The 15,456-nt window shown below is 32.3% G+C and overlaps 1 protein-coding gene across 8 annotated transcripts in view; it reads left to right on the top strand.

Moving 5' to 3' along the window:
- LOC135141810 (uncharacterized) overlaps nt 1-15,456 on the top strand; it is a 153,084-nt gene that overhangs the window by 33,428 nt on the left and 104,200 nt on the right. For all 8 annotated transcript variants that reach the window (XM_064073294.1, XM_064073276.1, XM_064073312.1 and 5 more), the window contains exons 2-3: nt 9,925-10,770; nt 11,000-11,176. In XM_064073294.1, the coding sequence (XP_063929364.1) occupies nt 10,170-10,770; nt 11,000-11,176 (778 nt within the window). In that variant the 5' untranslated portion in view covers nt 9,925-10,169. The remainder of the gene's footprint in view (nt 1-9,924; nt 10,771-10,999; nt 11,177-15,456) is intronic.

The raw sequence follows: 15,456 nt of genomic DNA, 5'->3' as shown, positions 1-15,456 counted from the left end.
ATTTTGTTATTTCTTCAAATTTTCAATTTGCAATTTTTTGTTTAGCTTTTTTATTTCGTTTGTTCAATTTTTCGATTTGCAAATTTTCTATTTTTCTTGGCTGATTAAAATAAGACTGATTTTGCCAAATGACATACCCTCTAAGAAAAACACTGAACAATATTAAGAGTAGTCCCTGGAATAAACTTACTACGAAATTTATGACTTGTCCTCGAGGAACTTCAAATTCAAGGGATTTTTTGTTGATTTCTATCTCCTAAAGTCTTTTCCGGTTTTAGTTCTTGGAAAATTATTACCGTTTTGTCAGAGTAAGCAACATGAAATATGACAATTTTTGAAATATTTTAATAATGTGATTTTGAAGCCGAATATTGCGGAAACCAGTGGTCGAATCGATTCGGGATTATTCTCCTCAATAAACCTGTCACTTTTTCATAAGTATGATTTTTTTCATAATTTTTGGACACCTAATTTTTCCGGAATCGTTGTAAATATGTCTTCAACAAAAGTGTCACTGAAGCTCTAAAAAATTCGATGATAGTCTTCAATCTTGGACTGGGACCATCAACATACCATATTTTTATAGTCAACTCTTCAAAGTGTTGGCCTACAATTTTTTGTGGATTTTTAGACAATTTTGAAAAAACTTTATTTTTTAATACCTACTACGAAATTTTTGGCTCTTCCTTGAAGATCCTTGGAATTTGGTAAACGAGATTTTTTTATTGATTTCTATCTCCTGAATCTCTTGCGGTTTTAGTTGTTGAAAAATACTTACTGTTTTGTCAAAATGGGCAACATGAAATAAGACAGCATTTAAGATATTTTAAAAATTTAAATTTGAAGCCGCATTTTTCGAAAACCATCAGTCGTATCGATTTGGGATTCGTCTCCCTAATAAGTCTGTCATTGCTGCATAAGTTCGATTTTTTTCATAATTTTTAGACACCAAATTTGTCCGAAACCGTTGTAATAAATATGTCTTCAACAAAAGTGTCACTGAGCCCTAAAAAATTCGATAATAATCTTCAATTTTCGACCAGGACCATTAATATGCCCTATTTTTGAATTCACGTTGTCGAAATGTGTCTGCTAGAATTTTTTTTGGACTTTTAGATAGTTTCAAAAAAAAAATAATTTAATATCTGCTACGAAATTTTCGATTTTCCTCGAGGACCTTCAAAATGTGGTAAGAGATTTTTTTGTTGATTTTGGTCTACTAGTTTTTCCGGTTTCAGATGTTGGAAAATTGTTACCATTTTGTCAAAATACGCAAGGGGTAACATAAAATATGACAATTTTTTGAGATATTAAAAAAAAAATCGATTTTGAAGTGGGATATTTCAAAAACCAGTAGTCGTTCCATTTGAAATTGTTCTCCCTAATAAACCCATGATTTGTGCATAAATACGATTTTTTTTTTCTAATTTTTGGACACCAATTTTTTCCGGAATCATGATAAATACATCTTCAACAAAAGTGTCACTGAAACTCTAAAAAATTCGATGATCATCTGTTTTAAATTTTTGTTGCAAAAGATGACTACGTATATTAAGAAAAAAAAGGCCAGATATAAGCCCCACCCACCCGTCTCAATTGTGATGATTTTTTTATTCGTCGTGAGCCAAGGAGGCGGAACTTAATTGCAAAATCCTTATTTCTCAACAAGAAATTATCATGTAAGACATGTTTTTGAACAAAGTGCTGTTCAAAAAATACGATGTATATTAAAAATTAAAACCAGATTGAGATCGATACTAATGGGTGGGGCTTATCTTTTGGCTTTCTTTTTTACTTAATACATATAGTTTGCTTTAAAAAACACGATTTTGCAATTAAGCTTCGCCCTACGACTTACGACGGGTAAAAAAATCATCACGATTCAGATAGGGAGGGTGGGCGGCGCTTATATTATGCCTTTTTTTCTTAACATATGTAGTCATCTGTTTTAAATTTTTGTTGTGAAAAGATGACTACGTATATTAAGCAATAAAGGCAAAATATAAGCATATTTTTGGATTCAGCTCCTCGAAATGCGTCTGCTGGAACTTTTCGTGGACTTTTAGACAATTTCGAAAAAAACTTTATTTTAACTACGTAGTCAACACAATTACTTGAATACTTCAGAAGTCATACAATTTGAAAAATAAGATTTATAGCAAAAATTGGATAGTTTCCTTGTTGTTGCCTGAAACGCTAGAAAACACAAAAAAGCTTGAAAAGTAACATTTCTAAGGTTTTTTAAGCATCTCTTGACACTACAAACGCCAGAATGTGAAAACTTAACCCAATCGTCTCCTTTTCGCAAAATAATTGGTCTATTACTTATTATAATAAAATAATTGCATTACTTGAATATTATTTGAATTATTTGTTTACCAAACCTCGAATTATAATATTTAGTCGAGTGTGAGACCTTAATTCAAGCCAAATCACTTCAACGAAAGTGAAACTGCAGAAAAAACATTTATCATATAATGACCGTATTACTAGACCAAACTATTTACATTGTTTTTTGAAGTTTGTTTCTACAACGTCCATCAATTGCTTTTACGTGTAAAATTCTTCAAATTATACCTCATTTTCACTGTTCGAATTTAAATATAGCAACAGTTCTCCAAACATTGATGATTTTATAACCACTTTGGTTTTTCAATGCTTTTCGCTCTGTCCTTGTGTAACTACTCAAACATTTTCTAACTCGGCTTTTAATATAATTAACCTTTGACCCTTTGTTTACAAATTTTGTTTGTTTCAAGGTCACCGCAACACCTTGTACGTAGGAAAACGCTCTAATTCCATAACTACGATTCCCTTGTTGATAGTTGAAACGATGAAATAATATTCAGATTAGAGCTTGGAGACTTGTCGAAAGTTTGTGCTTTTAAATAGTAATTTTCTGACTAAATTAAATGTGAAACAAATTGTTCGTTTCTTTATTATAGTTTGAAATCTAATTTTTGTCTAGGTGCAAACTTGGACAAGTCTCTTTAGAAGTCTTTAATATTGCATCTGTAGGGTCAAACAGTGGATAAAACTTATTCCCTGCCTATGACTTTATTAAGAATTCATTGCAACCTCCAGAACGTCTTTGCTAGACTTACACTAATTAAATTCATGGAGTAAGTTCCTTGAATATTCAGAATTTCATTACTGAACTTTGTAAATAAAATCCATCTTTCTTTTAAACGAAAACTTTGGACAAAAAGTAGCATTCATATAACTGCTACAGACTAAATAATATATAGCTTTCTACCAATAGCGTCTTGGTATTCCAATCCTGGTAACTTCAAAGCACAGACTACTTAGGTTTCAATGTGACCACAACGCCGCTACCAAAGTCCACCTTACAGCACAAAGCTGCAAGCCTTAAGGTCACTCTAACACGTGTTGACCTTGACAGAAAAATAATTAGCCGATCTGAAAGATTTATAACGTCGGGTTTGGCAGAAACGTAGGAAATTGTGGATAATTTTTAAATTCGAAGAGCGCAGCATATTTACAATTTGACGTTAATTTGCTCGTAATTCTATTATGCTCAGTAATGATACCGGCTTCTATATCGATCCCTATGTAACCAGAGAAGTAGCAATTAGCCTCGAATTTAGTAAAAATTCTGTAGCAAAGCGAATATTTACATGGTTTCAGTGAAATATGCTCGTGTTTTGAAACGCTCTGTAATTCTCTAATGCTATTACCATTATTATTACACGTAATCATATTGATTGGAATCTATTATGATTATTATTATTGTACTTGTGTATTGTACATTTTCCGTACGTTCGGAATGGGTAAAGGGTAAAACCACATAAGATAAATAACAACGCTCGTTTCCAATCGGATATGCATCCTGTGTCGTGTTTTACTGATATTTTAGATTAACTTTTAACTGACATGGATTGAAACAAACATGGCTAAGGGCAAAATCTGCTGCAAATGGATTCATTTTTATTGAGTAGTCATTTAAAACTGACGTCGACTGACATTTGAAAACAAAGGCACATGTTGTGCTATTTCCAGTGAAAAGTCAGAGGTGTTACATTAAATTGTGATGAACATGAAAATTAAACACGTATTAATAAAAACGTAGAACGACCACACACTTTTTGTGTGGAACTTTCCTTTTCGAAACCGGTGTCCAGTTAAATATGTCAGTTTTAATATAGTTAGGTCGGGGTTTTTAGTCTGTCTTTAAATATTTTGTTTCCACCAACCTTTTGACAACGTTTACATTAGAGAGAAAACTCTCATATTTATCCTTCCGTGGCACTGTTTATCTTTCTGAAGAATTCCGCAGATACTTTTCTTTTAGTAACTATTTCAACATTTGCAAATTTTTTAAACGTTTTCTGTCGAGTGCGTTTATTTTTTCAGTAAATTTTGTTAACTGGTCTTGACATATAGAACACAGAGACAGATGTTTTTGATTATTGTGCTATAATAAATGTAGTGATTTATTGTCATTACCATTTTCAATTTGAATACTAACACAAATTATTGGAAACGTGGTACACATTACAAAATTCAGGTACATACTTATATGCACTGTTTGTCTTTCTTTTCCGTCATTATTTCCAAGAAAACAAGGAAGTAACGTAATCCGCGGTATCAAATTCCCCCTGATGCTTAGACACACATTGCTGTACATTAGCCCTAAAACCTTTTTCGCCAAATAGTTCCCATCTAATCGAACCTGTTATTGTTAATGCCCCTCACTGAATAGCTTATTGTGTATAAACAAAATTAATTACCCCGAATTAATTAATTATGCACGATCCATTTTGGGGTGGTCGAGGATTACACCAGCACGTTCGTGAATTTATAATGATCAAAGGACGATGGAAGCAATTACATTAATTGCGAATAACCTCCATGTTAGTGATTTCGGTATAATTCACCTAACTCTTTTAAAAATCCATTTCATTAAGGTAAGAAAATTGATAGTGAGAGTTTTAGCCGTAAGACGGGGCTTTAATGACGCGATCATAAAATTTCCTTAATGATGCGAACGGAGCTTTCCAAGCTTTTAGAACAAACTCGCTATTTTCATATTTCATAAAAGCTACGTTCAGTAAAATGCGGCATCTAAAGCAACATTTGTTTTTAGTTAAGTGAGTTGTATGCATCTTTTGTGTGGAGTGGTGGCGAAATTTTATTGTCGTTGAAAGGTAATAATAATAATAATAATTTGATTCACCGTTAGTAGTTTCTATATTTAGAACAAGTCAATACGTAGCTACCAACATATTAATGATAATGACACTTGCATCATAAAAAATATGCTTTCTTATTCCTAGTTGTTCGCTTTGAGTAAGTTTTTTGTGCGACAAAAATATTCCTAATAATTTATTACAAAACGTGCGGGTTTCCACGCAATCTACAAAAAAATTGACTGGTTGATATAAAGCTTCAGAAATTTTAAACTCGATCTATTTGTCTGGAAATTTAACGCTTTCTGAGTTCAAAACTATGTGGTTTAACTCTGGAATAGAGAAAATCATGTTTACTGGTCCTGTTTAAGTGTAAATGATTGCATTTAAATTAAACCTCCGCTTCCGATTGTGTTTTGCTCATATTCTCGACAAGTTTGTTAAATCGTTGTTACGATCGTGTCGTTCGCAAAGCGTATAATTTGGGAATTTGATATATAATTAGAGAAACTATTGATGTAAACACCGACGAACGCAGGAAAACACCCACAGAGATATTAGTTGGTGCGGACGATATGGCATTTAAAGCAATAACTAATAGTAAAAGCTTTAAATTAAGGTTTTGATTTATGAGGTTTTATTTTAAACATTTTTAATTCTGGACGATTTTCACTTCACGAGCGTAAGCTAAGGAAGTGTTGTAATCGAATCCATCGCCGACTCTCTCCTACTTTTGTGTTTTCTTGACCTTTCATGACCCCTACAATACGAAGAAATAGGTCTCTTGTTTCCACCTGTCTGTCTGTCTGCCGTCTGTCCGGATTTTTATTAGAGGGATTAATCATCGACGCTACTGGACCGATTGTCAAATTTTGTACCTATATTAGAAATATCATGTAGATGGTAAAACACCAACCAGAAATTGGCTAATCATCGCCACCAACAATTTGATGACGTCATCTCCAAAATTTACAGTAGTAAATATGTTTTTATTTTTATAAAATAAGACACTCCTGTATTTGTGGCGTAGGAATAAATGTGGAGTTTTCACCCTTCACATCCAGATTTTTTAGAAAAAAATCAAAAAACATTTTGCAATGCTCTGAAATCTTCCAAAAAATTGCTGACGTCATATCAAAATTCTGCCTAATATATCCTCTCTGAAATATGTAAAATTACATACACAGAGTGACTCAAAAAAATTAATAAACGAGGCAGTTCATTGCAATGATTAAACCAAAAACGACTCATTCCATATTCCCGAAAATTTGGGAATACAATACTGTTATTATTAGTATTAAACTGCACCTATACAAATTGATATGCGCTTTTTTACACTTACTTTAACATTGCACGCATATCTTTTTTAACTTATAAGGGTTATCATTAAAAAATAAAATTTGCAAATCCAAATCTTATAATTTTTCGAAAAATCTGGATTTATTTATCTTCGACCAATTTTTTGATATGACGATTTTTCATTTTTTAATGTTCTTTCATTTCTCAATGTTTCGCTTTCATAATTATTCGTTTTTTCAAATTTAATTCTTTCAAATTCTTGATTTCCAAATTTTTTAATTTTTCGTTTCCGTTTTTCCTTCTCCTTCGATTTTACAATTTTTGAGTATCACAATATTTCGTTTTTTCATTTTCTTTCATTTTTCAACGTTCCGGTTTCATAATTTTTTCTTTTTTCAACTTTAAATTTATCAATTTTTCGATGTCTTGACTTAATTTTTCAGTTTCTCAATTTTCCAAAGTTCTTGGTTTTTATTGTTCATTTTTCAGATTTTTTAATTTTCATTTTCTCGATTTTACAGCAGTTTTAAATTTTTCATTTCTTTTACTTTTTCAATGTCTCGATTTTATCATTTTTTGTTTATTTACTTTTTCAAATTTTCAATCTCTAATTTTTCCGTTCCTCGACTTTCCAATTTTTCAATTTTTCAATTCTGCAATTTTTGGATGTGCAATTATCCAATTTTCCGATTTCTTTAAATCCATTTTTTCGATTTTACAATATGTTTCGGTTTACCGATTTTGCACTTTTTCAAACTTTCAATTTTTCGTTTCCTCAGTTTTTCAAAATTTTTGATTACCACTTTTAAATTTTTCGAAGTTTTCATTATACTCTTTCGTTTATACATTTTTGATTTTTCAATTTTACGATGTTTTCCACATTTTCCATTCACGTAAATTAAAAAATTGGGAAACTGAAAAATCTAAAAATTGCAACTCAGAAAAATCGAAGAATCGAAAAATTGAAAAGACGATGAACTGCAAAATCGAAAATTTGGATTTTTTGATCTCACAATTTTTCTTTATTTAATTTTCTTTAATCCTTCAATTTTTCCATTTTCCATTATTTTGGTTTCATAATTTTTCGTTTTTTTAACTATGAAGTTTTCCAATTTTTCAATTCCGCAACTTCCAAATTTTTCAGTTTATGGTATCTTTAATTTTTCAATTTTTCAATTACACATTTTTCGTTTTTCCGGTTTTCAGTTTCTCAACTTTTAAGTTTTCGATTTTTTAGGGTCCCAACTTTTTACTTTTCGATTTTTTCCTCAGGTTTTCATGTTCTGGATACTTATTTTTCATTTTCCAGATTTTTCAAGTTTTTTCTTTTCCTTTATTTTTTCAATTTTTCTTTTGATTTTATAGTTTTTTGTTCATTCAGTCTGAAATTTTTCATTTATACGATTCTCCAATTTTTGAATTTTTCAATGTTACAATTTTTGGATTTTTCAATTATCCGATTTCCGATTTTTTCAACTTTAATTTTTGAATATTTCGATTTTACGATGTTCCGTCTTTTCGATTTTTAAGTTTCTCAATTATTAATATTTTGAGTTTTCAATTTTTCGTTTCTTCAATTTCCTAAATTCATGATTTCCAATTTTAAGATTTTTTCAAAGTTTCCATTTTATACTTCTTCGCTTTTTCATTTCTGATTTTTCAATTTTTTTTTAATTTTTCTAATTCTTGATTTCCAACTTTTACATTTTTCAAAGTTTTCATTTTATGCTTTTTCGTTTTTCTATTTTTGATTTTACAATTTTGCAATTAATTTTTTTTTTGTGATTCGGAAAGTTGAAAAACCGAAAAATTGAAAATCTAAAAACTGCAAAATAGGAAAATTGCAAATCGAAGAACTGAAGAAACGAAAAATGGGAACCCTGAAAAACAAAAAATTGAGAAACTGAAATATCGAAAAAACTTAAGGAATCGCGAAAAATGGGAAAGGGGAAAAACGAATCAAATCGAAAATTTCAGAAACACAAAAATTGTACAATCGAAAAATTGAAAAATTCTAAAATCGTAAAATTGAAAAAGTGAAAAATTTTTAAATCATAATTATTATTAGCTTCATATTTAAAATGAAAACTATAAGAATTGCAAATCATATATTCAGGAAACGAAAAATTGAAAAATCGAGAGACTGAAAAATCTGAAATTGAAAAAACGAAAAACTTAAATATCTGCAAGTTGAAAAAAAGAAAAATTAGAAAAACACAACAGTGAAAAATCGGAAAATTGAAAAAATAAAGAAAATAAAAATTTTTGAATAAATGAAAAATTGAATAAATGAAAAATTGAATAATCTAAAAATTAAAAATTCCTGGAAATTCAAATCGAAAAATTGTAAAAGGTAAAAATTGAAACATCCAAATGTTGGAAAATCGGAAAACAGAAATTTAAAAATGAAAACGCGAAGGATTGCATATTTGTAAATTTAAAGAAACAAAGAAATTACAAATTTAAAAATTGGAAATTAATAAATTGAAGAAACGCAAAATCTAAAAAATTTAAATTGAAGAAACAAAAAATTATAAAATCGGAGCACTGAAAAATACTGAAAGTAACAAACCGAAACGAAAAATTACAAATCGCAAATTTGGAAAAATTCAAAATTTAAAAGTTGAAAACTCGAGAAATTTTAAATCGAAAAATTGAAAAATTGAAGAAACAGAAAAATATGAAAATTTCAAAAATCGTACACTGAAAATTTGAAAAAACAAAAAGTTATAAGATAGAAACATTGAAAAATCAAACAATTGAAATTTAAAAAACCGAAAAATTGAAAACTTTAAAAATGGAAAAATGCAAAAGTTTGAAAATTGAAAAACTGAAAAATGTAAACTTCAAAACTCGAAAAACTCTATAGAGATTATCAGAAAACATAAATCGCATTTTTTTTTATTTTTCAAAGAAGAACCTTCAACCAATTTTCATACATTGGCAAGATTTATGGACCTGTGGTTAGGAGTAGCTCGCTCCGCTCGCTCATTTTGTTTCATGCAAATTTTAACTTTTGTGGCTAATTTAATCTCGGTGGGATGCTAAGCGCTGAAAGTGGTTTAAAATGAAGAGCAAAGCGTAAACAGCTTCACTTTGTTTGTGCACCATGAGGTCAAGGTTTAAAACCGCCGATTCAGTGTGTTAAGATTCTAACATGAATGTACAATGTATAAGTTATTTTTAAGCACGAAATTTCAAAAACACAGTACGCTCTAATCATTTTTACCCAGTCGCATGGTATTAAATTTATAATCAGATCTAATTTTATTTCCACCCATCGATACTTTAACACAGTTAAACAACAAAACTGTGCAGCAACTGTATATATCATCGTAAGAAATTTTTCATGTACCTATGAATTTCTGCTAATAGCGTTCAATACAATTATAAAATATAAAAAAAAATCGTAATCATGTAGCATTCGATCTAAACCAACACAATGCATGTTCTAATTTAAGTTTGGAACCTTCAGGGTGGCCGTCAACTTGTGTAAACCCAAGTTTTTGAAGTTTTAATTGGTGGCGCAGACAAAGCGAAAGAGTTTCCATAATTCAGTGATCCTGAATAAGTAAAGCTGTGGCAGAGTGTGTGCTCGTCGTGAGTAACTGTTCCCACCACCCCGTTACCCAGCAGCCGCCTTCGGAGACACATTAATGTTGGAACCGGTGCTGGGGCTGCTGCTGTGCGCAGTTTCGCGATGTGGGATCCAGTGGGAGCATGTATGTGATATCTCCGGCAGATGAAGTAGTATATCTGTCATATGGTCGAGTCATATACATCCCCTCGTCCCCACCCGCAAGCCGTGTGACCAAACCGATTAGAACCTCCCTGTCGACCGGAAGTTACACGTCTTACCCCAGTGTCCCTTCAACGAGCACCAGTTCGACGAAGAGCCGCCAATCGACAGCCAGCGAGCCAGTCTTCAGTCTCAACAAGCTAAAGCCCAGCAGTTCATCCAAGTCCCTCAACCAGCCCTCCACTAGTCGCGAAAAGTCCCCCAAACCCCCGGTCAGACCGTCGAGAAAAAAGAAGCAGAAAGTCGAAGAGAAACCTTTCGCTCGAAAACAGTCCTTCTCGGACTTCCTGGCAATCAGTCGGGACAAGTCGCCCAAACCCACCAGTCCGACGCCCGAAAAGTCCCCGAACCTAGCCTTCTTCCGGGGCAAGTCCCCCAGCCCGAAAACTCTAGGTCGCAACCGAACAACCCTAGATTTCAGTACCCTTTTCTCTAGAGAGCCCAGTCCAGGCCACCTCTCGGTCAAAAGCCTCAACAACGTGGATAACGGCTCCAAATTGTCGGCGAAAAGAGTGACACCAGGTGAAGCTCGAGTGGAGCTCTTCTGCTACTAATAACCTGCAGATTTACACAGCTTCGCCCGTCTACTTTACCTTAAATTGTGTGAAAACAGCGAACAAATACGGGGCTTGAATCCTATATGCATGCAAATTTTGTATCGACCTAGCCATAACGACGGTTTTTTGCATACACTAACTTTGTTTCGTACATCAAAGGGGAAATTAACTAGAACTATTGATTTTTTTCGCAGAAAAGTCGTCGCCCACCAAGAGAAGAACGTTTTTCGGAAGTGTTCGCATCAAGAAGGTGCCCGAAGTCATCGAGAAGATGGCGGGGCACGATTCGGCCTTGAAAGATCTAATGCATCCCGGATACAACGAACACCTCAAGACACACAACGGGGTCACGTTCAAACTAGTACGAACCGGTAAGTCGCTGTTCTTAGCTCATAGGGGTGGATCAACAATAAATTAGACGGAATTAAACTGAATACAGTACAAAGCGTGATTTGATTGTATACGGAGGACACACTTGAGATGACCAATCAGAACGTTAGTTACGTTGTCGAATTTTCTACTCGTACGTGCATACGTACAATTTTTACTTAAAATTAATTAACGAATTAAAAAATGATTCAATGCTATGTAGTGTCACTAAAAATGATTTTTGAATAGAAACTAGAATTACATTTAATTTTTTCAAGCTTTTTAGTCCCCGGTTCCATTTGTTCCCGCTCTTCAGGTTCTCGTCTGTGTTTCCCTCTAAATTTGCAAGTTATTAAAAACACTAATTAAAAATCAATTTGCATTGCAGCTTTGATAGTGAGGTGAATTTAAACTCCATTTAAAAGTTGCTGCACTGAAATGAACTAGTGATATTTTACAATTCTACGAAACGGAATGCATAATCAGTTAATCACGCAACAGTTGTCACTTTGTAATTAATTATCGCTATTTGTATTATCAAGCGTGAACATCAAATAGCTTAAAAATTTACAAAGGATGTTATGAACCTTGTTAGTTAATTACATTTAACAAATAATTATTACCGCTTTCAAGCATGTTGCACGCGTGTGCAGTGGACCAGAATTGAATTACATGGTTATACAATTGAATTCCTTTTTTGGAGAAAAGGGCAATAGCTCTGAGCGTAAGCTCAAGAAGTATTGTAATCGAATCCATCGGCCGACTCTTCTGTTTTCTCGATTTTTGTATGTCTGTCTGTCTGTCTGTCTGTCTATCTGCCGTCTGTACGGAGTTTCATTAGACATAATCTTCGAAACTACTGGACCAGTTGTTGTCAAATTTTGTATGCGTATTAGGACTAACATGTAGATGGCAAACACCAACCAAAAATCGACTAATCATCCCCACCAAAAATTGCATGACGTCATCTCCAAAACTTACAATAATAAATTTATTTTTATTTGTATAAAATAAAATACTCCTGCACTTGCGGTGTATGAATCCGCGTTGAGTTTTCACCCCAAACATTCATATTTTTAAAGAAAAATCAAAATTATTTAACATTTTGGAAAATTTATCCTTTTATCCCCTCCAAAAAAATTGATGACGTTATCTCAAAATTTTGTCGTATAAATCCCCTCTGGAATATGCAAAATATGATCACTCCATACTTGTGTTTTATGAATGGACTCCTAGTTTTTAGAATTACTTATACAGGGTAACCCAAAAAAAAATTAAGCAATTTATTGCACTGATTAATTCAAAAACGACACACCATTTTACGAAAATTTGGGAACTACTGCCAATTTTACTATTAGACTCCATCATTCCAAATTCATATACGTGTCCTTGCAAAAATGTTGATGACATCATCACAAAATTTTCTAATGTAAAATGACGTTATAGATGGAATACCAAATCAGTGAACCATGTTCGAGTTTTGACCTAATGAATGCAGTATACATACAATTTTTACATATTCCGTAGTTCCAAAATGTTTACAGTCCCAATATATAAAACCCAAGGTTTGAAATCCTGAACTTACTACAGTATCTAGAGATCTAACGAGTTTGATACCAGCATTAACAACGGCTGCAGATCCTTCAAATACCTCATTTTGTAAATAATTTATTCTGTTTGGAATGCGTGATTTATTTATTTATTTTGTACATGCGGCCACAGCTTTTTAGGATCAGATTTGATGTTTTCTTCGGTTTCACTAATATACTTCTTGAAAGATTTAGAAATCTGCCTTTTTATTAATGATCGAAATTTTCAATATTGTTCACAAAAATATTGATTATTATTTTTTTGGATTTTATTCCTAAAATAACTTTTTTCCGAATGTTTTGAATAGTTTAATTGGTAAACCACGGGGATACTAATTACTTAATTAATAGTCCAGTGCTAGCCAATATGCTATTCAGGGTTTCTGTGTAGGTCATGAAAACTTGCCGCCTCTCAGTTTTGGACTTTACTAAATTAAATGCAGAAGGACGCACGACAAATACCACACGTATCTGTATAAACTGGTTGCCTTCCTGCTACATATCTTAGTAAAAAATAAAACTAATTCATTACAATTCAAAAAAGCGATTTCATGTTACAACATTAACTCCTGACTGCTAAGGAAATCTTGTCAAAGATGTTTACGGATTCTGCTCAAGTCGTCTCAAATCATCAACAACTTTCTCAGATACTGAAGGTCTTCCAGTAGATTTCCCTTTGTTGACCCTGCCAGTTCGAACAAATCTGTTGATTATGTCTCTAATGCGAGCCTCTAACGATGTTTCTTGAATTATTAAGTCACGGTATTTGGCTAGATATTCTTGCTTACAAGCGGTTATAGACTACACCTATTCACCGTTTACGAATGTTCCATTGCAATAAGAAGACATAACATGTCTTGTGTTCAACAGAATAAACCAGGTTATAAATGACATTAATGACAAGCAGAGCTGTTCAGTACTTCAAGTAAAAGTACTTGAAGTAATACTTCAAGTACTTTAAGTATTTCAAGTACTTTACTTGAAGTACTTTTATATTTAGGTACTTGGTACTTGGTACTTGAAGTATTTCTAAAATGTACTTGAGTTTAGTACTTGATTTTGCCAAGTACTTTACTCCAAGTACTTCACTCGGTATTTTAAATACTCTTGAATTACTTGAAGTATGAAAGTGGAAATTTCAAATACTTTAGTCTCTATTTTACGAAGTTTTCACATCTCAAAATAGGGTCTGTTAAATACTTGAAGTTATTAATTCAATTATTTGATTAGATGTATTTTTATAGTAAAATCGTGTTTGTTTCCTGTGAGGTTATATTTTGATCTGTGATTGTGGATATCTTATCCACAATATGACGTACATTTCATAGGTACTTGCATAATGCCGATAGATAGGTAGGTAAGAAAATTAATGTCATAAATATGTCATTTGAGAGTGGATGTAAAATTTTCAGCGATGTAAAGTTGTGAATATATGAATTTTGTCTTTTTTGTATTTTGGTCTGGAACTTAACTTTGCGGGTAGTTTTTCAGTACCTTCCCGGTACCCCAAAGGGAATCGGGTTTGTTGACGTACCTGCTAAAGTGCAAGGTCGGATTTGGAAATATTTGAGAAATGATTCAGTACTCGTTCAAAAAGATATTTATTCTTTCATTAGTTTCTTAACCCCGCCGTGTATTTGTCAGTAAGAAGCCTGGTCAGGGCGGAGAACTCGGCAGGGGATTATCCCTTTTATTATAATAGCAATAGCTGATGGCAGGTACAGACTTTCATATTTGCCTCTCCCTCCTAGAATTTAAACACAATTTTATGTTAAATATTTTGCAGTTTAATTTTCTTTATCATGTTAGACACTCGTTTTTTACCAAATTTTCTTTTTTTGTTTATACATGGTTCAGCCATATAAACTTAGTTTGTTATTACTACTTATATTTTCTCACATTACAGTTTCAAATAATCTGTTAAATTGTGTGAATTATTTGAACACCAACAATTTAAAAAGACGTAATGCAGAAAAACAATGATTTTAAAAGTCACACTAATTAGTGTCATTTATCTTTCCTGTGCGGATTTTATTTATTACCGTACAACAACTTTACGTTTTGCATTGCATCGCTTATTACATAAACCCAATATTGTTCAAAATGAAATATGTTTTGTGAAACTCGGCTCGTAGTACCAATGTTTTTTGTAATCCAGTTGATACGACCATGATTGTATGGTTTTGATGAGTACCGAATTGTACTTTGATATTGCTCGAAGGACCTTTGTTTTGTTGTGTGCGAAATAATAGACAGCGTTCGGTTTCGATGTTTAAATACAGGACGGTTACAGAAGTACTGAATTTACATTTGTATTTACAATATCAGGTAAAGATACCCAAAAGGGTCAGTGGCCCCTTCCGTAAATGGAACAAAACACATATTCACATTATAAAAAAAATACAAAGTTAATGAAATTTGCGATTAGTTAGTATAATTGCCTAGATAAATACACCCCTACGAAATATTTTAACAATAATAAATTTAGTACATATTTACCTGAATTTTCGCAAAAGCCGTTGTTAGGCATTCCCTGAAGTCATTGTAGTTATCAGTTACTAATGTCATCTTCTTTGGGTTTTCAGGTAAAAATAAAAAATAAGCCCATCGAAAATGTAAAGGAAAATTTTGAAAGTATTGTGGCATTAGAGGAACAAAATTTTGTATAAATGGACGGAACAGCATTACGAACC

The sequence above is a fragment of the Zophobas morio genome, unplaced genomic scaffold, assembly GCF_036711695.1.
Source record: "Zophobas morio isolate AGI-343-1 ecotype UQ-CSIRO unplaced genomic scaffold, CSIRO_AGI_Zmor_V1 ptg000004l, whole genome shotgun sequence".
NCBI classification, from domain to species: domain Eukaryota; kingdom Metazoa; phylum Arthropoda; class Insecta; order Coleoptera; family Tenebrionidae; genus Zophobas; species Zophobas morio.
Note: the sequence above shows the minus strand (reverse complement) of the source record. Positions and strands in the feature narration are given on the sequence as shown.